The following is a 24,644-nucleotide window of genomic DNA, read 5'->3' as shown; positions in this document are numbered from 1 at the left end:
GGAAATGCCCTTGTGTTCTATCCCTCACAGTGTGGTCTGTTTATTATTTATAGAATCATGGACTAGGTGAAATTTGTAACAATCACATTGGCATTGGATACAGGCATCGTTTCAATTTATAGAAGTGGATAAACATTATCTTTCCTTTAGTTAGAGATTCACTGATAAAATGCCCTCTGTGTGTACTTTATCTCAGTCTCCTTATACTTTTTCACCATGGATAGTTTCGTTTTCATGATAAACTTCAAGGCCAGGGTTAGCAGCAAATCAATATCCTGAGCCAGTAATCTTTCTGGCATAGATCAACACCATGGGTCAGCAGGAGTTCTGAGGTGACCCCAAATAGCAAACCATTGAGTTCATGCAAGGGGAAATAGCTTAGAAAGAGAATGAAGCAACCTGCCCAGAAGCCACACACAGTCACACACAGCCACACACAGCCACACACACACACACACACACACACACATATACACACACCCACATTCTTCAGGCCACTGAACTAAAGATCCCTGGACAGAGCTAGAACTCCTGACTTGATTATGAAGTAACCTAACAGCTAGGTTCATAGCAAGGACTCAAGCAGAGTTTAGAATCAATATTCACTGCAAACCATTTGACACTCTTTTCCCCTAAAATACTTTCCTCATTTCCTTAATCATTAAGGGTTAATATTCAGAAAGTTCATATACTTAACAAATACATCAGTGTTTCTTTTTCATCACCATGACAAATACCCACAGAAGCAACTTAAAGAAGAGAGGCAGGTTGTCACTTCAGATTATAGTTCATCATGGTAGGAGAAAGCTCTTGGCTACAGCAGTTTAGTCTATGGAGGCAAGAACTTGTAGCACAGCTTGTTTGAATCTTTCTGGATCAGAAAGCAGAGCAAGATGGGGCCATCTCTATAAATGCTTGCGCCCCCCCCCAGTGTTTCTCTTGGACCAGCCCAGCCTTACCTCTTAAAAGATTCCACAGGCTCCCCAAAACAACAATACAAGCTGGAAATTAGATGTTCAAACACTTGGGGCTGTGGGGGATATTCAGTTTCAAACTATGAACTCTTCCAAACTTAGTTCCAGAAAATCTGGAAGGCAAGAAGAATACGGGGGTGGGGGGTGGGGGGGAGGAAAGGCATGGAGACCTGGGAACCAGGAGGTTTGAAGAGTGTGTACCTTGGTTTGAGTGACTTTTCTTATATTTGACCTTTTGTTACTTTCTTCAGTCTCTCCTAAAAACCTAAAGATGACTCCCCTGCACAGTTTACCCCTTGAGAAAAAGTGGACACTCTTGTCCTCTGCCACTTCCTCTAGTGTCTCTCTGATGACTTAAGATTATGCTGTGATGGGGTGTGGACAGTTAAACGAAGCACGAATTTCCTTAAGGAAATTACACTGTTACACTGTTCCCATGGGCCTTACCTGGGGAATGAATATTCCTAACCAACTTCATGACACTTTATTTTATTTGCAGGCTGGCATTATTAGAGTGTATTTTTAATGCTAGCTCTGAGCATTAGTAATATTTCCCCTTTTATACTCATTTAATCCTGAAGAGAAATAGCAAATACGCACACTGCTAAAGATCAAGTCACACGGGGGGAATCTAATAGACTAGGATGAGCTAGCCAGGCAGACTGGAGTGTATGAGTAGGATGGGCTGCTTGTAAAGCTGACATGTGTTTTCTTGGCACCTTTCCTTTGGCTTCACATAGGATCTGAAGAATAAAAGAAACCCCCGCCTGGTACCATATGCATTACTAGATGAGCGCACCAAGAAATCAAACAGAGACAGCCTGCGTGAAGCCATACGGACATTTGTTGGTTATGGATATAACATTGAGCCATCAGACCAAGAACTAGGTAATAAGCTGTGATCATCCATTCTTACAACACTTTACTAACAAGTCCTCATCTGGGAAATGTTACCTTTACGAAGGTCTAATTTTTACTATTGGGAATGGTATGTTTTTTAATGGTACAGTTCCTAAAATGTGATATTTTATTCTTGGAGAACTTCTTATGTGCATACCCTGGGCTCTCCTCATATTCTCCCCATGCACCCTGCCCCCAACTCTAACAAGATGTGCCCTTGCCTCGCCCCTCCTTCCAAATTTGTATCCTTTTTTGTCTTTATAACCTACCAAGTCCAATCTGTGCTGCCTAATAATATATTTTAGGAGATGGGACTTGGGTTTCTGTAAAGCTCCTTCACATTGACAGAATTTTTTATTAAAAATGCATACAATAAATTCTGATCCTGAATTCACCTCTTTCTCCTCCCTAGCCCTCTCTACCTCCCTACATTCAACCCCATGCCTTCACCTTCTTTTTCTTTCTTTAGAAAACAGGCAAAAATAAAAACAGAATTGAAGAAAAAAATGAAAATCACAGAATCACACAGATACATGTACATGCTTATATACCAAATCCCCAAAACCATAAAATTGAAAACCATTTACAAATATACAAGCAAAATATCAGTATGAGTTTTTTAGAAAGGTCCAATCAAAGCAACATGAGGCAAAAATATCTACAAAACCATCAATGAATTTGTTTTGTTTTGTGTTGGCAATCTACTGCTGGGCATGAAGCCTGCCCTTAGGTGTTGTTGATGAACCAGTGAGACTCCATTGGGGGGTGGGGGTGGGGGGGGAAATGGTTTTTCTTTTGCAAGTAGTTTCCAGTTAGAGATAGGTTCTTACTTAGGGATGGGATCCCACCTCCACTTCTCCACTTAGTGCTGTCTTGAATCACCTTACTTATTGACAGGTATTTTTGCGATGCATATTTCTGTGACCCAGACCTATGGTAAACACATTTTTTTCTCTAGGGTAGCTAAGCTTTTCAGTGTGAATTTAGATCTTTTATCCTGTTTATTACGATACTAAATTAGTGATTGAACCTTTCTGACCCTTGGTATTATTCATCTGGGTCTTATAAAATTATTGTGTAGAAATCACTATGAATATCCAATAAAAGGTGGTTCATGTTGTTGTGATATCAGTATGGATGAGTGTCATGGTGTAAACAAAATGCCTTACTGAACAGTGGGAGTTCTATGGCCATCTTAGTTGTTGATGTTAAGTTCTTTAAGGAATACTACATCATCATTAAAAGTCTCTTTCCTTCTTTCCTATCTTCTGCTTCTCACAGTAGCTGATCCTACTATTGAGAAGGTCAGCATAGACAAGATCCGATTTTTTCGGGTAGAACGGTCATATGCGGTAAAGTCTGGGAAGTGGTACTTTGAATTTGAAGTGGTAACTGGAGGAGACATGCGTGTTGGCTGGGCCCGGCCAGGCTGTCGTCCTGACATTGAGCTGGGGGCTGATGACCAAGCCTTCGTGTTTGAAGGCAGCAGGGTGAGTCCATCCATAGCCATATTCAGTCAGTGCAAGTTTACTTTTCCAGAATTTTCCTTGGAGGCTGTCTGCATCTTAAGCTTCAAAGAGAACACCCATTGCCCCTAAGATAATAGTCATTGAATGAATATTACATAGTGATTGCTTCTTTGCTCTTGATTCTGGGAGAGGGAGAGAATATATCCCATATCCACACCCTTGCAGTAATCATCTCTACTTCACCGGAGATGGTTGGTGCCACTCCAGAGGCAACCCACTTAACACAATGCAGCCAACATATTGAGATTTTTTTTTTTTACATGCTCTAGAAAATAAATTGTGTTTCTTGTCAGGGCTGAATATGAACCAAGAGACTCAGGCCATCTTATCAGATGAGGTCTGTATTTCTCCATTTTATTCATCTGTAAGATATATATTGCTCCTGTGAGCTATACATGGTAGCCTATTAAGATTTTTCCATTAGAAATTAGGGCATCATGTTGCTGTGGCCACCTCTCCGGCTTGCTGGGATTCTCAGGTATGTTCCTCTTCTTCTCAAAGCCTGTGGTCTTGTTTTGCAGGGCCAGCGCTGGCATCAAGGCAGTGGGTATTTTGGACGAACTTGGCAGCCAGGAGATGTGGTCGGGTGCATGATTAACCTGGATGATGCCTCCATGGTCTTCACACTGAATGGGGAGCTGCTCATCACCAACAAAGGCTCTGAACTTGCCTTCGCAGACTATGAGATCGAGAACGGTAATCCATCACTCCATCCTCCCTTATTTACTCTTTGTGGTTGAAAACCAGGGTGAGCTGGCAGAGCTCTGTGTCTCCCTATTGAGAGTACACTATCCTTTGCATATTTGAAACTCTAAAGGAGATCGCCACCTTGTATTCTGCAATTTCTGAAGAATCAAGGCAAATAATAGTGATAGTCAGGATTTGCTCATAAATATAAATTCTGTACTGAGGCTAGTTCTATGCCCTGTACCTTGGCACTTTAAGATTCCAGGTTTGCTTATAGTACAATGGAAATGCTAATTGTGTATGGTGGAATGTCCTTGGCAGGAGAGAAAAAAAAAATCAGTGGATTAAAGAGTTATCCTTTTATTCTGATTTGAATTGTCAGTCTGCATGTTTGTGTAATTGAACTTGATGCTTTGATGAGAACCATTGGAACACAAAAGCTAGATTTAGCTGTTCCTGTGAATGAAATATGATTTATTTTGAAATTCAAACAACTGTGAAACCAAAGCAGAGTTGCGCTTATTATTGGCCGTGAATGGGGGACAATCAGTGCAATGCTTCCAGCGACACAAAGGAGTAGTTAGAGCTTATTATTTTTCTGTCTACATGACCATATAAGATGTACACAGATTGTTGGCATATGGAGAAAGAGTGCTGGACTGCAAATTGGCAGACCCGCTCCTTTTAAAGAGTAGAACTCCTGTAGGGACTGCTTGACTGTTCTGGGCTTTATATTCTTCACTTTTTAAAATAAGAGGATAGATGAAATACATTCCATTGTTCTTCCCAGATAGGAAATTATGGCAGTGACATAGCACATCTGTGTGCTCGCTCCTGTGGTATGTGCTATGCTTCACTCAGCGTTGTAAGGATGCTGTTGTGGTCTGGAGACAAGGGCCCTCGTCCTATAACTGTCTACTTGTGTCATCTTAGCTGACTTTCTTTAACCTCTTTGGGCTTTATTTTATCCTCTGTAAATGATTACAACTACTTGTAGCACTGACTTTCCTGGGAGGTTATGAAAACAAGGAGTCTGTCTCTAAAACCTCAGAGACATATAACTGCATCAGCAAGAGAACCAAAATATAAAACGCCATGTTCCTGTGACAGAAATGTTCATTGCTAAAGAATGGCTTTAGCTTCATAAAGTTGGACTTTTTACAGGCACCTGTTGTATGCAATACACTTGTTCAGCTGAATCATTGAGGAGATTTCCAGAGTCTAATATATGGGGAAATAGGAAGGTCGAAGCTAAATCTGTTTTCCTAGGGAAAAGGAATCACTAAATCTAAGACAGGGTTTGAAAGTCAGTTTTGAAGATCCTGTTTGGAAAGAGGGGTGGGGAGGCAAGATATTGCTGAAGGAATGGCAACTGTGCTGACTTGGATACAAATGAGAGGGAACACAGCAGTGTAGGCGAGCTATCCTGGGTCCCCACCCACCCATGGGCACTGCTGCATCCCTAAGGTCAGGAAGATAATGAGGTACTTTGGTGTTTCACCAAAGATAGTAGGAAGAGTACAAAGTCCAACACTTTTTCCTGGCTTTGCTATTATGTGAACCAGAAGGAGATTATGTATCTACCTGCCTCCGATTCATTTATGAGATGAGAATCTTATCTGACGTGCAGTGTTGAGAATTTTGTGAAGCTTGCATAGCTTTGCATTAAGTGTAAAGCCTAGATATTCAAGGTATCAAGGCTTGTTAGAAATGCAGAATTTCAGCGCCACAGCAGAATCAAAGCCTGCCTCCTGCCCAGAGGCTCTGGAGATTTGCATGAACATTCTGAGATGCAGTGGACTAATGCAGGAGCAAATGTGAACACTCCCTGTTCTAATTGTGGAGTAAGTAAGATGGAAATAGGATACGGTGACTAAGAATGCAAAACAGTGGGTATAAATAAATGGTAAGTGACTAATGTAGAGTGAAGAAAATCTCACACCAGCGACATCTGAATTGAATGGTGAATAAAGTACCCAGAATGACATTTTCATTACATCTCTCCTTAGAGTACTCTAAGATGCAAGAGAGCTAGTGTTGAAGTGGCAGGAACCTTCAGGGAGGGGTAGAACAGTAAGATGGTAGACATTTATACATGGGATGGATAAGTGATAAAACTAGGAAGGAGGAAGATACCCTTACATATCAAGACTCAGTCTTCTCATCCAAGAAAGTAGACCTTACTCTGAGCCCAGCATCCTTGCACTTCACTTTGTAAAATGGGCAGATACAGTGTTTGAGCAGAGAGATGCTGCTATCAAGGAGAGAACTGTTTGAGAGTAGCTCAGCTTTCAAAGAATGACTGTGTTCTGATGAAAGAGATGCCTTTTCTGTGAAGGGACATGATTTGACCTTCAGAATAACAAATTCTATTATTAGAAAGCTGTCTGATAATAGACTTGTACTGTAATATGTTTGTGCATTATAATGTAGTATTGTATCTGCTTTAATAATACAGAGACAAGATAATTGGAAGGCTCTTTCAGCTATTGATAGCACAGTAGTTGGCAGGGGGATGGTGGAAAGGAAGCTGATGTGTCCTTCTGAAATAACAGCAGCCCAGAGGTCTGGAATGAACACACAGCATCTCTCTGTTCTATGCAAAATGTGGAAGGAGGCAGCAAATCTTGCTTTGTGTTTTAAAGAGAACCATCTGTTGAAACTAAACATTTGATGTTTTGTAATCACCTTAAGGAACAATGACCTATGTGCTGGTACTTTTCAGGTCACCAGTGTGTAACCCTGGATCTAAGATCCTCAGTAAGAAGACTTTGATGTCAGGAGAAAGACTAAGAACAACAATTTCAGGGTGTAGCTTCTCCTTACTCTCTGAGTTATGAATTCACTGCTATCTCTATCCTCATCTGCATCACAAATGCTGTGCACTTATCTGTTTTGTTGATTCCTCATTATTGCTCCCTGCCCTGGTCACCAGCCCAGACCATCATAGTTCTTAATATTGCCACAGCCTTGTGTATCTAGAAGCTCAGAAGCTCTCAAAGTGAAAGCTTTGCTGTTAGTCTTCACATTTCTTCTACTTAAAGGAAAGAGACAAAAAAAAAAATATCCTGAAGATCCTGCCAGACCTCAGGATGAAACAGCTGGCAGAGAATTTGGTGTATACAATCCCCTGAGGACCGTCCTGCCTCTTGAGCAGCTATAAAGTCTGCAGGGGCTACAGGGGCACCCTTTCATGTTGTTTCTGTCCATTGGGCTGTCTAAAAGACCCCATGACTCTGCTAATAGCTAGGAGGTAGGAAATAAAACTTATTTGAGGGAAGTGCTTCTGCCATCTGTGCCCTTGTGCCAAAGGGCCATGTTAATTCTCTTTCTAGATGGGGACTGTGCTCAGAAGCTGAATGTGGCTTACAAGTGCTGCCTTTTGTTTTCTGAATTTTCTTTCTGTTTGGTTTGGTTTGGTTTGGTTTGGTTTGGTTTGGTTTGGTTTGGTTTAGGTGTGTGTGTGTGTGTGTGTGTGTGTGTGTGTGTGTTTTCTGAGATAGGGTTTCTCTGTCCTGACTGTCCTGGTTTAGGGGTGTTTGTGTGTGTGTGTGTGTGTGTGTGTGTGTATGTGTGTGTATGTGTGTGTGTGTGTGTGTGTGTGTGTGTGTGTGTGTGTGTGTGTTTTCTGAGATAGGGTTTCTCTGTCCTGACTGTCCTGGAACTCACTTTAAATTCAGAAAAGTCTGCCTGCCTCTGCCTCCTGAAAGCAGGGATTAAAGGGATACATCACCACTGCCTGGTTAAGTAATTGGTATTTTTGTTTGGTTGTTTGCTGTTTGTTTTTTTTGAGACAGGTCTCATTTTGTAGCCCAGGCTGTCCTAGAGTACATCAGCCTGGCCTTGAACCCACAGAGATTCCCCTACTTTTGCTCCCCATATGCTGGCTTTTTTTTCTCTTCTTTTTTTTTTTTTCTTTTAGTTTCTTTTTTGGTTGCTACTTATTTCCTAAGCATTCTATGCATGCCCCAGCAATCACAGGGTTGTCTCTGAATACCATTTTGAGCCTTAGTAGGAAATAAAAAAGATAGATGCATATGCCATGTGGGAGAAATACACCAAGAATGGTCCAGTGTCACCTATGATCTGTTTCTGCCTACTGCTGATGGTATTCCTTATGGCTATCTGCAGATTGAAATGAATGCCAATAGATCATCAATTGTATTTTCAGATCATTGTTTCTTTCTAACCACCAACTACCTGAGTTTAAAAAAAAAAATCACCACCACCACCACCCCCTTCAAGGTTGTGTGCATAGTCACAGCTATGTGCTGAGTACTGTAAAAGGTAGCAGAGAGATAGCATTTCTGCTCCTTTTACTTACCTTTCTTCCTCTATCTTCAGTCCATTTGGGCTACAGGATTGTTGACTTATATGCATAGTGATAGTCCTAATTTCTGACAATCTAGTGGTAATGCCACATGGCCTTACCAAGTGGGTCCTATTATCTAGATCAACTCCTGAGAGTCAGTCATGTGGAGCCCTGTGTACAGGTAGACCTGTTTCTCTAAGGGGCCTAGAGGACTGGTGACTATGTGTCTTCAATAGCCTAAATCTAAATGGCGAACTACACGACTCAGCAGCCTTTGCATAGGGAAGGAAGATCTAGCCATCTACAAAACACATCAGTTTAGAATAGAACTGGAAAATAGCTACCCTGGCTTCCTCTTTTGATGTCTGCATTGGAGTTCTATCCAGGCCATATTGTCTACATACTGATGCTGCAGTTTGCCTGGTAGAATTGATCAAGTTACTTAATTTCCTAAGAACTGGTTTCCTCATCTGTAAAAGGGGAATAAAGAGATAAATCTGCAGAGCAGTAAGCCTGACCTTCAGAAAACAATTGACATATATGTGCTGATGTAGTTTCTTGCGTTGCTGTTGACCCTCTCCCTTATCTATCATGCAGGATTATAAAGTTAAATGAAATATTCATGCCTTGAGTTGAAGAGTTCCAAGATGGCAAGTTGATTAGCTAGAGCCCCTTGGATGGATGGAGAGAAAGTTGAGTAAAGGTGGCCAGTTATCAAACCTTCTTTTCCAGAAGAGAGTGCCTTGTGTAAATGTATCATTCCTTTATGATTTCCTGGGTGTTCCTTTGCTTGATTCAAGCCTTAGCATGACCTTCCTTCTGTTGTGTCACTGAGCATCTGAAGCTGTACTCATTTAACCACCAGAGGGTCCAAAACACTTATCTCCATCTGTGACTTCTATTGCCTTTCTATTGCTTCACTGTGTTTGGCACTCCCTGGAAGGGAGGGATCCAGCTCACACGGATGATTGCTCCAATCTGTACCATGATATCCTCTTCCCTGGGACATACTGCCATTTAGATCCAGGGCATATATCTCTCTACCACCTATCTACTCTTTATCATATTGAATGGCAGCTGGATTGTCACTCAGAGAGTATAGGATCAGTTCCCACTGGTAGTCCTTCTCAGGACCTTGGTCAAGTCTGTTGGTGCCACAAGTCTTTACTTTTATCCTCAGTTGAGTGCTATCGTTTATTAATGATGCAGAACCCAAGTTCCTTAGGAGGAAAGGGAGATCAGTGAGTCATCTTTTTGCTGCTTCCTACTCTGAATTTTATCCCTACTGATTTCCTAGCTCCCCACTTAGCTCAAGAAGAAAGGAGAATGGAGTTTCTTAAGGTTTCTTGGTCTCTGATAACATCAGGCTAAATGTGCTTAATAATATCTGGGCTCTAAGATAAAAGCAACATGGTTATGCATTTCTGGCTTGAACAACTGAAGTGCTACCTTGGGACAGAGGTAGTTAACATCAAAACACTCACTCTTAAATTCCATCCCTTGTCCTTCTGTCAATAAGCTCCTTGAAACTGGAGTAATTCCTCTTCATCCTTGAAATCTTGTTACAACATATATCAGAGCTCTCTAGAACACTGGGGAACTAGAAACATTTTCTGATAATCTTTGCTTTACTCTGTAGTCTGAATTCCAGGTGACTTATTTATAAGTAGCAAACATAGCACTATTGGAGTAGCTTCTGGATGACTGATCTACAGCTTCTCTGAAGTGACAAAGCCAGAGGTCTAGCCCCAAAGCTTGGTGGCCATCAGAGGACTTTGTCATTCTGCTAGAAGGACATTAATGTGTTCTAGTTTTAACAACGGTATTAAACAGATCTGTATCCTATGTTAAAATTTCATAATATCACACAATTAGTATGCAAATGACTTAGTTTCCACTTATATGACTTATGATTTACATAGAAACATCATGGCATGTGAGTCTCATAGCTTAGCTGGCTAAAGTGGCATATATAATATGAACACATGGCTTAGGTGTTCTTGAGTTGTTATATGAGTATTTACTCTACAAAGAATGCAGTTTGACATTGATACATAAGAACAGCGTAAAAACCTCTTGTTATACATAATGCTCTCAGATTTGCCCTTTTGTTTCCCAGAAAGGATAAAAATGTCATCATGGAACCCATTGTTTCATATGTTAAAAATATTAATAGTAAAACCATTTCTCCTAGCAGTGGCACCAGTTTTCTTTGTGGGGAGCCCCAGTGCTTGCATGAACCATCAGGCTCGAGGACATTCCATCCCTTCCTGGCCCTCTCTGCAGCCTCAGCTGTCTTCCAGCCGCCTGCCTCCCACATCCTCCCAGATCCAAGATAATTAGAGCTTTCCATACTTTCCTGATTTGTTGATCTACAATTATGATTTATAAATAACCCACAAACAAGAAAGCCAGACTATTTGAACTTCTGCTTTGGTCTGTTCTGAATCTTTAAATATGATCAGGTCATAGAAGTGAGCTCAGAGAGATATCAGTGTTAAGAAGGCAGAATAGCGTTTTTTCTGGCACATGCTTGGCTCTTTTATTCCTGCTTAGGTGAGGAGGACAGTGGACCAGGAGGATGGGAGATTATAAATTAGCAGAAATGTAGTCCTATATTCAACACACAAAACACAAAGGACCATTGATCTTTTATTTGTCTGATTAGCAGCCTGAGGCCCAGAACAGTCAAACAACTTGCATTGTCATTTCTCTCTTATTATTAGATTCTGTTCTTTTATGATATCATGTATGCATGTGTATTCTATTATAAACCCACACAACCTTCCTTTTTTCTCCTTCCCATGCTTGTCAGTGACCTCTTATTCCCTAACTGTTCCTTGCCCCAATTCTTGATTTTTGGATTGATTTTTATTACCAGGACCATCTGTGTAACCATTAGATTGGAACAGTTTATTGGAGCTCATGGGGCTTGCAGTAAACACACAACTAAGGATATAACTACCACTGCTGCTGAATTTATCAATAGCAAATAGTTCATTAGTAAGAGACAAAGCCCCTTGAGTCCCACCTCCATCCACGCCTGACTGTTGATAGGCCTGTTCTTGTGAAGAGCCAGTGCAGACATCTAGTCTACCCAAGAGTTTGTAATTACAATGGCTGTGTCTTTCCTAGAGGATGGCATTCCACAGCCCTACTCACTGTCTTATGACTTGTACACTCTTTCCATTCTCTCTTCCAGAATGGTTTTAGAGGGAATCATGTCAATAATAATTATCTGGCTTAGGTAGGGTTGAGCGCTCTTCTATCATTTGGGCTCAATGCTTTGAGCATTCACCAACAGTGGAAAGAGGCTTCCATGATTAAATATGAGTGCAATATTTATCTGAGATTATAAACACAACTATTTAAAAGACAGCCTGACACTGTATAAGCAAGGCTGAACAACACTACCCATTTAATCCATCAGGACTAAAAGCTGCTCTGCCATAGGCTATGTGTTTTTAACCAAATTTATACTACTAGGCATGGATTCCCTCCAATGGGGCAGGTCTAAATTTTATTCATAAAACAGGAGGTTAGCACTATAAAAGTAGTATGATACACTGTCACTTAAAAAAACAAATTACAGTGTGTGCTCTTAAGATATACAATGTAAGAAGGAGTCATAGAAAGTCTTCCAACCAAAAAAAGCAGAGGACCAGATGGTTTCAGTGCAGAATTCTCAGACCTTCAAAGAAGACTTAACACCAATACTCTTCAAACTAATCCACAAAATAGAAACAGAAGGAACACTACCCAATTCCTTCTACAAAACCACAATTACGCTGATACCAAAACCACACAAAGATCCAACAAAGAAAGAGAACTTCAGGCCAATTTCCCTTATGAACATCGATGCAAAAATACTCAATAAAATTCTTGCCAACCGAATCCAAGAACACATCAAAACGATCATTCACCATGATCAAGTAGGCTTTATCCCAGGAATGCAGGGTTGGTTCAATATACGGAAATCCATCAATGCAATCCACTACATAAACAAACTCAAAGAACAAAACCACATGGTCATTTCATTGGATGCTGAAAAAGCATTTGACAAAATTCAGCATCCTTTCATGCTTAAAGTCTTGGAAAGAACAGGAATTCAAGGCCCATACCTAAAGATAGTAAAAGCAATATACAGCAAACTGGTAGCCAGCATCAAACTAAATGGAGAGAAACTTGAAGCAATCCCACTAAAATCAGGGACTAGACAGGGCTGCCCCCTTTCTCCTTATCTTTTCAATATTGTACTTGAGGTCTAGCTCGGGCAATTCGACAACATAAGGAGGTCAAAGGGATACAAATTGGAAAGGAAGAAGTCAAACTATCATTATTTGCAGATGACAAGATAGTCTACCTAAGTGACCCAAAAAACTCCACTAGAGAACTCCTACAGCTGATAAACAATTTCAGCAAAGTGGCAGGTTATAAAATCAACTCAAGCAAATCAGTGGCCTTCCTATACTCAAAGGATAAGCAGGCTGAGAAAGAAATTAGGGAAATGATCCCCTTCACAATAGCCACAAACAGTATAAAGTATCTTGGGGTGACTCTTACCAAACATGTGAAAGATCTGTATGACAAGAACTTCAAGACTCTGAAGAAGGAAATGGAAGAAGACCTCAAAATTGGGAAAACCTCCCATGCTCATGGATCGGCAGGATCAATATAGTTAAAATGGCCATTTTGCCTAAAGCACTATACAGATTCAATGCAATACCCATCAAAATCCCAACTCAATTCTTCACAGAGTTAGAAAGAGCAATTATCAAATTCATCTGGAATAACAAAAAACCCAGGATAGCTAAAACTATTCTCAGCAACAAAAGAAAATCTGGGGGAATCAGTATCCCTGACCTCAAGCAATACTACAGAGCAATAGTGTTAAAAACTGCATGGTATTGGTACAGTGACAGGCAGGTGGATCAATGGAACAGGATTGAAGATCCAGAAATGAACCCACACACCTATGGCTACTTGATCCTCGACAAAGGGGCTGAAAACATCCAATGGAAAAAAAGATAGCCTGTTCAACAAATGGTGCTGGTTCAACTGGAGGTCAGCATGCAGAAGAATGCGAATTGATCCATCCTTGTCTCCTTGTACTAAGCTCAAATCCAAATGGATCAAGGACCTCTACATAAAGCCAGACACTCTGAAGCTAATAGAAAAGAAACTGGGGCAGACCCTTGAGGACATTGGTACAGGGAGAAAATTTCTGAACAGAACACCAATAGTGTATGCTCTAAGAGCAAGAATTGACAAATGGGACCTCATAAAATTACAAATTTTCTGTACGGCAAAGGACACCATCAAAAGGACAAATCGGCAACCAACAAATTGGGAAAAGATCTTCACCAACCCTACATCAGATAGAGGGCTAATATCCAATATATATAAAGAACTCAAGAAGTTAGACTCCAGAAAACCAAACAACCCTATTAAAAAATGGGGTACAGAGTTAAACAAAGAATTCTCACCTAAAGAACTTCGGATGGCGGAGAAGCATCTTTAAAAATGCTCAGCTTCATTAGTCATCAGGGAAATGCAAATCAAAACAACCCTGAGATTTCACCTTACACCAGTCAGAATGGCTAAGATTAAAAATTCAGGAGACAGCAGGTGTTGGCGAGGATGTGGAGAAAGAGAAACACTCCTCTACTGCTGGTGGGGTTGCAAATTGGTACAACCACTCTGGGAATCAGTCTGGCAGTTCCTCAGAAAACTGGGCACCTCACTTCCAGAAGATCCCTGCTATACCACTCCTGGGCATATACCCAGAGGATTCCCCACCATGTAATAAGGATACATACTCTACTATGTTCATAGCAGCCCTATTTATAATTGCCAGATGCTGGAAAGAACCCAGGTATCCCTCAACAAAAGAGTGGATGCAAAAAATGTGGTATATCTACACAATGGAGTACTATTCAGCCATTTTAGAAACAATGAATTCATGAAATTCTTAGGCAAATCATGGTATGCACTCACTAATAAGTGGATATTAACCTAGAAAATTGGAATACTGAAAACATAATCCACACATCAAATGAGGTACAAGAAGAAAGGAGGAGTGGCCCCTTGTTCTGGAAAGAAGCAGTGAAGCAGTATTTGGCAAAACCAGAACGGGGAAGTGGGAAGGGGTGGGTGGGAGGACAGGGGGGAGAGAATTGGGCTTATGGGACTTTCAGGGAGTGGGGAGCTAGAAAAGGGGAAATCATTTGAAATGTAAATTAAAAAATATGTCGAATAAAAACAAAGATATACAATGTAATGTCATGAAATATGTAAAAAGTTTTAATAATCAAGAAGTTAACATATGCCACGGACCAGCCTGAGCTTGGAGAGGGGTTCAGAGGAAGGGGTGTCTGGGAGTGACAAAGGAACAACTCAAAGTCAAATCATTGGTTACAAGCAGATGGCCTATGTTCTGCTATCTCTCCAGACAGCTTTTTCTTGAATTCCAAAAGCTGTCTAGATAGCTCATCTCTTTCAGAGCAAAAGCCCAGGTATTTTATTATATTTACTCCAGGTTCCCTTTTGATTATCCCATGAATCAGTATAACATGATTCCAGCCCCTATAGCAAGCACATACTTTCTAACATTGCAAATGAATTCAGAGATCTGCATTTCTTTGCCACCACAACAATGAGCTATCTGGGTGGGATCCTGTCCTCAGATTGCCATTTCCACCATTCCTGGGCTCAAAGTCACAGACTGACCTTGAACTCAGGAATCTGTCTGCCTTTGTATTTTCCTGACAAACTGGCTCATAGTGCAGCTGTCTCTGTTCTTTTATGTTCATGAAGCCCTTCATGTAATTAATATTACATTCTTATATTTTGTATAGTGGGAAAATTATATATTTTTGAACTCATGTTTTCAGAGTTCTTTCCCACAGCTTTAAGAGCTGTCCTGAATGTCTCAGTGTTTACCATTTTGCATAGACATAGGCATACCCTTGCCTCCTGGGCTCATGCTTCTTCTATTATGGAGTCACTAATCTTGGCAGGGAGATCATTTCCCAAAGGGGGTTCATAAAATATATTTTTTTATACAAACAAGCCTTTTACCCAGCAACCATCAACACTAATTGGGGCTCACATCATTCTGGCTCTATTCTAGGTACAGGAAACCATGACACAAGAATCTTTCACATGGCTAAGAAGGACTCAACAAGTACATTCATTATCTTAGATAGTAGACCATTTTCTTGAGGACTTTTTGTTGTTGTTGTTGCTTATTTGTTTGTTTGCTTACTTGATTTGTTTGTAGTTATGTTTTTATCTTCTGAGACAGGGTCTCACTATGTAGTCTGGACTGGCCTCAAACTCCCTGTGTAGATAGACTGGTCTAGATCTTGGGATCTTCCTGCCTCACCTCCCAAAAACTAGGATTACAGGTGTGCCTTATCAGTCTCTAAGTCTTTGTTGTTGTTATAAAATCTTCTCACCAAGTCAGTCTATAGGTACTGTGGCTTGACTTTGTTTTTGTAGTACTTGAAATTTCTCAGGGTATAAGATAAATTTTATATCAGTATTTTTTCTATTTATTTTTACATGTATGGACAAGTTATTTGCATGAATGTCTGTGAATTACTTGCCTGGTGCTTGCAGAAGCGTATACTTTGGGTACTGTAGGGACTAGACAGTTATAAACTGCCACATGGATGCTGGGAATCAAACCTGAGTCTTCTGGAAAAGCATCCAATGCTTTTAACTGCTAAACCATCATCCCAGTCCTTAAGATTTTAAATAATTTTATATATAGTGAGGATAATAGATCTTTTTCATATTTGCTTTACTATTCCATCTTAATATTCTTAGCTGCATAATATTTTTTTCACAAATCAATTTGAACAAATTTTACCTAACTCTCCCATGTACCTAGGTCAGCACTGTGTACAGCATCATGATTCCTAGTGTTGATTTTCTGTGTGAAGAAGATAGATGATGGTTGTTTCCTAGCTTAACTCCTGGAATTCCCAATTTCAACAGGAACCAAGACTCCAGCTTCTCCATAGCTTCCCCCAGCGGTGCCTCTGGACTGAGGCCACAATCTTTATTCTGCAGGTTTTGTGCCCATTTGCTCTCTGGGGCTATCCCAGATTGGCCGCATGAATCTTGGGACAGATGCCAGTACCTTCAAGTTTTATACCATGTGTGGACTCCAGGAGGGCTTTGAGCCTTTTGCGGTAAATATGAACCGAGACGTTGCAGTGTGGTTTAGCAAGCGCCTCCCAACATTTGTGAATGTGCCCAAGGATCATCCCCACATAGAGGTAAGATCATACCATGAGTGTTCATGGCAGGGAAGGCACAGGGTACTCAGTTCCTACAAAGTCTCCCATCAACAAACAATGTTTACCTATGTCCCTACCCTGGCTGCCTACCAACTACTGCCTTGGGTCTTCATGCTACAGTTTCAGAGTCCTTAACTGGGTACTTATAGCATCCCAGGAGAGATGACATCTTTATACCCAATTTTGCAGACTAGCTCCCAGGCTGAATCTCCAGATTTTTTGAAAACCTTCCTACAATGGCATTGCCATGGTACTTCAGTGTCCAGAAACATTTTCTTCATGAAGTTTAATACTTCTAGTTGACATTATATACAATAATAAATATGTATATTCTCCATGCTCATAACTTGGAAGCCTTTTTTGTATTAATGCTATTTCTAGCATTTTAAGCTGAAGTGTGAGATTTTATTATGGTACTTCCACCTTTAAGAAAAGCAACAAAACTAAAGATTTTAAAAAGCAAAGTTGAGGTTCTGGGTCTGTTTTGAAGAGGCCTACCATGGTCTTCACATGATGCACATGGAGAGAAGAATGCTTCCAAATGAACCAGCTCCTTGCAGTGTTACTTGGGTTCAAGCCAGTGGTTTGTTTCAACCTGTCTCTAAGTCCCCCTAACTAACCTTCTAGAAGGTCCGAACCTGGCAAGCAGCTCCTCCCCCATTGCGCCTCACATTCCTAGGTAGATTTTATTTCTCTGTTTGCTGAATGACTTTTGTTTTAGAAGTATGGCTCTTATATCTTGGAGGTGTCACACACCTTTGACAGAATAATAGAATCTAGACATAAGGGAAAATATCCAGGACACTTACACAAATGTGAGAATACTCTAATACCCAGTATTAGAACTATTCTCTCAAGAGAAGGAAAAAGTTTGAGTGACGGGAGCACACTTGCAGAAACAAAGGGGAGGGGGAAGGGATGAAGAACTCTGGGAGAGAGGGGACCAAGAGGGTGGAGGGGTAGCAATATTTGGCATATAAAAAAATAAAATATTTTTTCTTAAAAAAAAAAGGCATTTTGGGGGTGTGGAGACATAGCTCAGCTGATAAATTGCCTACCATGTAAGAATGAAGACCCAAGTCCAATCCCCAGAATTCACTACATGCACACAGAAATCCCCCCTCTCTATCCCTCCCCCCTCTTTCTCTCTCACTCGCTCACTCGTTCACTTGCTCGGTCTCGCTTTCTCACACTCGCATGCTCTCTCTCTCTCCCCCCTCTCTCTTACACAAACATACGTACACACACACATATAGAGGGGGTAGAGGGAGAGAGAGAGATTGGAAAAGTAATTATTAATATTGCAGGAACCCCTTTCTGTAATGCCTGTAGTCCAGAGCTGTGAATTACCCCAGGATTTAGAGAAGGCTTGGGACAGCCCAGTTCTAGGGCTAGGACTCTAACACAGATGGAAATCTGTGGGGTCAAAATGTCCTCTGAGAGAGTGTGTGTCTCTTCCTGAGTTTGAGGCTTTCTGGTTCCCTTCTGTTAGATGTTCTCATGATGCCCACTGATAAGGGAAATTTTTTGGAAAGATTTTCTTTCAAGAATTTATCCCCTAACTTAAAGGCCAGCGCGTTATGTGGATACCACAGTGTATCAGCCAGATAACTATACCTCTCTTCAGTATTTGTTCTTCACCCTTGGCCTTGCAGTGAAGTTATGGATATGTTTTACATAACTAATTTCTCCAGCCAGGAAAGGAGCTGAAGTATTCTAGACAAAGCCCACATTATGAATATCATAATTTTCTTTATTGCTGGTAATGCTTACAGTCTGAAGAATGTCATGTTCTATGTTAGGTTAGTGAAAGACAGAGAGATAGGGTCAAGGTCACAACCTCCTCTATGTCAGGGTAAGGACTCATGATGGTATTCCCAGGTTGTGAGAATTGATGGTACCATGGACAGCCCTCCATGCCTCAAGGTGACCCACAAGACCTTCGGCACACAGAACAGCAATGCCAACATGATCTACTGCCGCCTGAGCATGCCTGTTGAATGCCATTCCTCTTTCAGCCACAGTCCCTGTCTAGACAGTGAAGCCTTCCACAAAAGGTGAGGGCATGGAGCAATCCTGTAATTCTCAGAGGCACCAACTCTATCTGCTCTTAGGTTGCTTTTCTGCTTTTTTTTTTTCCTACAAGATGTCAGTTTATGGTTGCCTCTGTCCTTTTAGTCAAGCACAAAAGTGGGGATGTAGAGGATTGGGAAGATAATTCTGTCTGTAAAGTATTTGCTGTGCAAACATGAAAACCTAGTGTTGAATCCCTAGAATCATGAGGGGGTTTGTTTGACTGTTTGGTTTTGTTTGTTTGTTTGTTTGTTTGTTTGTTTGTTTGTTTGTTTGTTTTAAGAAAGCTATGGTGGCATATACCTGTACTCCCAGTGCTAGAGGAGAGGGTCAGAAACAGGTCTCAGATGCTCACTAGTCAGGAAGCCTCTCCACAAACTAATAGATAGAGGTAGGGAACTCCCCAGAAGGTTAATCTCTAGTCTCCATACTCATGTACATACATGTGAATATGTTCCTATACACACATGTGCATGTCCTCCTATATGCACATGCACATCCATACATCCATGTACCCTGGAATGCATGCACAAATTTGTACTTCCATACATGTGCACACATGCACACACAAAAAAATGAGTATTTGTATATGCATACAAGAGTATGCATGGGCACGTATGTGTGGAGGTACACTGCAAAGTTAAGAAGCCCATGCAGCTAAACAAAGTAACATCTAGAGCAGAAGTTTCTGCTCTCCTTGGAATCTTTGAGCTGGTGTCTCTTTGTGTTCATACTTCTTGGAGTTTAGGGGCAAAAAGACTGCTTTGTGAAAGGAAAGTTTTCTAGAGTCCAATTGCCATCTTTGCATGGTAATGGGCATTTCTCAACCCTGTCTCTCTGTGATTCTTGAGTAATATGATTTTTTTCCTTACTGATAAGGAATGGATTCCTTGCTGTCTTTCTTTACTTTGATGTCTATTTTTAATCACTGCTGTGTGCCTACTGTCTAAGCTGTCTTGTCCAAATCTCTTGTAGCAATTCACTATCCATCAAGGTTTTGAATAAGCACAGCTGCTTGAGGGAGCATTGTAACCCACTCAGAGGTATATCTCCCTGTGTTATCATAGCTTCCCCCCTTCCTGCTCCACATTAGCTTACAACCTGCAGCAAGGGGAATCTTGGAACTCATAGTACTGCCTGTGGCAGCAGCTTACAAATGGGCAACTCCCAAGACCAATTACAGTCACTAGTGTATAGAAAACAGCCAGCTTCCTAACCCTGCCTTGATCGTTAAAGGTAGATCAATTGCCTGTCAGAACTGTGGGATTCTCTATACAACTGAATAACTAAAACATGGATTATCTCCCCCTAGGAAGCAGATGCAAGAAATACTCTCTCACACAACAACAGTAAGTAAATGTGCTCAATTATGGCTTTAATTATTTGGTTTGCTCTGCCTCGTAATATGCCCCATACAGCAAAGATTTGTCTAGAGATCTTCTTTAATTGTCAATTGCTCTGTCTCATAATATACATTTGGATGCTTCCAGACAAGTTGTATGGTGTTTCTCAAATAAGGGAATGAAAACAGCGCTCAACCTGGAGTTCCTAATTGGGTATCATGTGTCCTTGTTGCCCATTTGCCACCAGGGACCCATCACTGCCTTTGTGATTGAAAGAAACATGAGTTGGAAGAGTCCCAATTAAATCCTTTTGTTTGCACTTTTGTGTCAACTTCTATGAGTTGTTCCCTGGTGTCTCTGTTCAGTGCCAGTAGCAATCTTGAAAGCAATCAAAGAAGGAGCAGGAAGCCAGCCGGAGGATAGAAGCTGCTTCAGGTTCCTTTCCACAGTGACAATAGACAGAAAAAAAGTTCCAATTTCCTCCTTTCATTCTTCTTTAGCGCCAGGCATCTATGAGAGAAGCACATGCTACCCTCCTTGTCTATAAAGTAACCCTTGAGTTTGTAAACAAAACAGCGCCAAAACAAAGATTCTTGCTGTAGCAAATTATACCCCTGTTATGTGTGGGCACTATGGTCAGAATATTATATATGCACCCATTTAATCTCCCTTTAATTGACTTAATAATAACTCCTATGAAATATGTGATATTGTGCACAGAAAAGACAAAACACTTACCCAAGTTCACACAATAATAATCAGTTTTGCCAAAGATTCAAGCCCAGTTTTTCCTGGCTGATGCTTTTTGTTTTCTCTCAGTCAATAAAATTCGACAGAGTATAAATAATTAAAGTTCTCTGTGTCATAAAGAAAGGAATGAAGTTGGCATCATCCTTGGCACTGTAGCTATTACTGTAACATGGTGTTAAGCTTCACAGACTGTATTATCGTCATTGAGAACTGCTGTCCTCACCACTGCCTGTTGTTGGCATAAAGGTCACACAAAGTGTGACCTTATGCTGGGCATAAGCATTTTCTTTTTCAGCTTCTTTCTCAAGACTTTGCATTTAAAAAAAAAAAAAGCCTTGTCCTACATCTAGAGTGTAGCACAACATACCTTCAACAGTGCCTTGAGCCAGGTAGTGGCACAGGCTTTGGAAGGAGGGTTACCACAACAAATTCAAGGCCAACTCCAGCTACAAAGTGAAACCCAATAGGGAAAGAAAAAGAAACTTTCAGTGTGTGCTTCTTCACAAGAAATGAGCCAAGTGAGGTCCTCAGTGATTTCATCTCTCAGCTCTCCTCCCCAGACAGACACTCTTCACACACTTCGTTGTCCCCTCCACAGCAATGCTACTACGCTATCCGCATTTTTGCTGGGCAGGACCCATCGTGTGTCTGGGTTGGATGGGTGACTCCAGACTACCATTTATACAGTGAGAAGTTTGACCTGAATAAAAACTGCACCGTGACTGTCACCCTGGGAGATGAACGAGGCCGGGTCCATGAAAGGTAAGGGGGTCCCACGGAGTTCCTTTCTCCCTACAGCATTCATTTATACCCCACCCCAACCCCCAAATGAAGAAAGTATCCCAGCCTATCTGAAATGGAGAATAGGAACTTAACTGATTAAAAATCTTGAAGGAAACTGGAATCACAAGGACAGTGGCAAGAAGTGTTTGTAGAGACAGAGGCTCATTTCATCACATACAGAAATCGCAATCCAGGAAAGGGAGAGAAGGGTGAATAGTTGGAGCCAGGGAGCCCTCTCCACATTTGGGTTCCATGATATTGAGGCAGGCCCCAATTACTTCAAAATCAGAACAAGACAGAAAAGTCTCTATGTGCCTAAGAGAAGACAATTCAGAGGAAATTGAACAGATGATCACTAGCACAAAGCAACCAACAAATCAGAACCCCCTTGTCCCAAGAGTTTATGATATCTCAAAGCCGAAAGAATATAAAGAGAGAACCATGAACAACAACCAATGATTGAGATTAGGGTACTTTGGGGAAACATTTTTCAGGTTCACCTAGGCCTGCCACTGTCCATCAGCACTGCTGCTGGGGAAAGCCTTTGCCCAGATGTGTCCCAAACATCATCTTAAATCCTATGTCACATCATCTGTCTACTTCCTCTCCTATGGGTTTGGAACATCATCTCCCTGTGTAGCTCTGTACCAAGATGTGGTAGATTTCTTTCTCAGGGAAGCCTTTACACTCTACAAAGTCATTTATACAGTAGGACTCATCAAAACCTCTCAGTCATGGAAGAATCATGTCACTCAATGGCAGACCCCTGTAAGCAGATGAAGAAAAGCACAGACTGAATTCAAGTTTAGATATACTGACTAGGTTTGAAATTAATTCTCAGTCACTTACTAGCCATGTGAACCTGAACTTTGATTCCCTTTTATATAAAATAAAATAATTATTCAAATCCCAGAGTGTAATAAGAAGTACATGAGTTAATTTGTAAAAGAATGCTTAAGACAGTGCCTTATCTTAAGTACTTGATAAATATTCAGCACTTAAAGCAAGGCCTGGCACATTGCGATGCTCAGTATTTCTTGATTATTTGTCTGACATAATAAGCAATAAACACAAAATTTAGTTTTACATGTTTCAAGGGCATTTTAAATTTGCTATCTTTAAAATACACACAAAGGTTGCCAGTTCACAGTACACAGCTCAATACATCAGTAATTGAATTCTGTAATTTATAAAACAGGGATAGCATGGCTTGAGTTCAAACTTTACAGAAACCTATCCATAGCTATAAATGGAAGACTCAATTTGCAGAGGTCTCTACCGAGGGGCACTCATCCTGAGAAAACAGACCCATTATTGTCCTGATAAGAAGAAAGGAAAGGAAAGGGATGTGTACTTAGAAAGGGGATTTGCACTAACAGGAGAAAGTGGCAGACTTCTACAAACAGAAGGAAACAAAACATCTTAATTGAGCCTGGATTTTCCAAAGAACAGTTCTGAGGTAAATGGTCTTCAGGGTTCAGGGAACTGTCCACCACACAGTGCTGAATGTGTGGTCTAGGTTCCTTCATACAGCTAAGCCACAACAAGAACTTAGGCCAAGCTACATCAAACTGGTTTGTGTGTTCAAAGGTATTTCTCTTGCGTTAAGTAGAGAATCAATTGTTCTTAAACCTAAGAAAGGCCACATCACATCATTCCAAAGGCCCAGGTCCTTCAGCTGTTGTACCACAGGAGAGCTGGAGAGGAGACAGACTGACTGCTTCTTTGTCACCACCCATTGTGAGAGGCTCTGAGAATCACATTGTACATGACCTGTCTTCTCAAGAGCTTACTCTGGGTATAAAATCCTGCAATTAAAAAAAAAATGGTAGCTCTCAGGATGCAGCCCAGTGGTAGGCCCCTTCCTTGCTTTGCATAGAATCCTGGGTTTGAGTCCCACCACCATAGAAGTGAAAAGAAATTTGGTTTGGGAATCTTTGGAGGCTTTTGACCATCACAGTTTCCCTTTAAATATAAAAACCACATGGAGTTCTACACTCCGGAATTGGTAAACAGCTAGTGAGAGAGAAACCTAAGTGGTTATTTAGCTTTTTAGGCTATTTGGTAGTGAGGCCAGCAGACAGTAGTGAGGAGAGCAGGAAGTACAGTGCAGGATGGTTTAGGGAGCTGGGCATCCATCAGAGGCAAACAGTCTCTCTGGATCCTAGTTGCCATTCCAAAGAATATGATCCAAGTTTTCAAGCACTTTATGACCTGTGATTCCGAAGATGGGGATATTGAACCCAGATTAAAGATTTTGCTCCTCATCCAAATTCCTCTATAGATTTGCCTGAAGTCGTCTCTCCTCTCTGGGCTTTGATTTTCTGTCCCTAAAATGGGAGTATTACTCTCCTGAGTATCAGAAGATTGAATTGCTTGTGAATTGAGAAATAGTTATCTGAATACTGAGGTCTTTGGGAGGAGGCAGCCTGCCGTACTGCCACATTCCCACACACAATGGTTCATGCCTGAGTAAGTTTAGTTGAAGCTGAACAATTTCATTCAAGAAAACAATTATGTAGGACTAAAGGTAAAATTTCATAGAGAGAGTTCTGAGGCATTTTACAAGCGTGTTGTGTTTGCAAACCACCATATTCTACAACTCCTCTCCTTTCTCTGGTTTTCAGTGTGAAACGCAGTAACTGCTACATGGTCTGGGGTGGGGACATTGTAGCCAGTTCCCAAAGATCAAGTCGGAGCAATGTAGACCTGGAGATTGGCTGCCTTCTAGATCTGGCAATGGGCATGTTGTCCTTCTCTGCTAATGGGAAGGAACTTGGCACCTGCTACCAGGTAGGTGTGGCTTCTGAGGCTAAGCTCTTGCTTTGGGCCTTGGGCCTTGGGCCTGGGGTTTATGGTTATGTTCCTAATTCTTTTCCACTCTCATCATCCTCCCCCTGTTGGTAAGCCCATGCAGACTACTGGCTATTAGATTAGCAAGTAAGCACAGCATGATTGTATTTTATACAGAGAAAAATATGTTT

At 41.0% G+C, this 24,644-nt stretch overlaps 1 protein-coding gene across 1 annotated transcript in view; it reads left to right on the top strand.

Moving 5' to 3' along the window:
* The window catches only part of Ryr3 (ryanodine receptor 3), a 410,215-nt gene that overhangs the window by 171,523 nt on the left and 214,048 nt on the right, over positions 1 to 24,644 (top strand). Inside the window, 8 exon segments of the mRNA XM_052181674.1 lie at positions 1,715 to 1,862; positions 3,159 to 3,364; positions 3,925 to 4,099; positions 16,482 to 16,690; positions 18,593 to 18,768; positions 20,097 to 20,133; positions 21,476 to 21,639; positions 24,288 to 24,453. Of these exon segments, the coding sequence (XP_052037634.1) occupies positions 1,715 to 1,862; positions 3,159 to 3,364; positions 3,925 to 4,099; positions 16,482 to 16,690; positions 18,593 to 18,768; positions 20,097 to 20,133; positions 21,476 to 21,639; positions 24,288 to 24,453 (1,281 nt within the window).

The sequence above is a fragment of the Apodemus sylvaticus genome, chromosome 5 (genome assembly GCF_947179515.1).
Source record: "Apodemus sylvaticus chromosome 5, mApoSyl1.1, whole genome shotgun sequence".
NCBI lineage: Eukaryota > Metazoa > Chordata > Mammalia > Rodentia > Muridae > Apodemus > Apodemus sylvaticus.
This window is presented reverse-complemented; position numbering and strand designations above follow the sequence as displayed.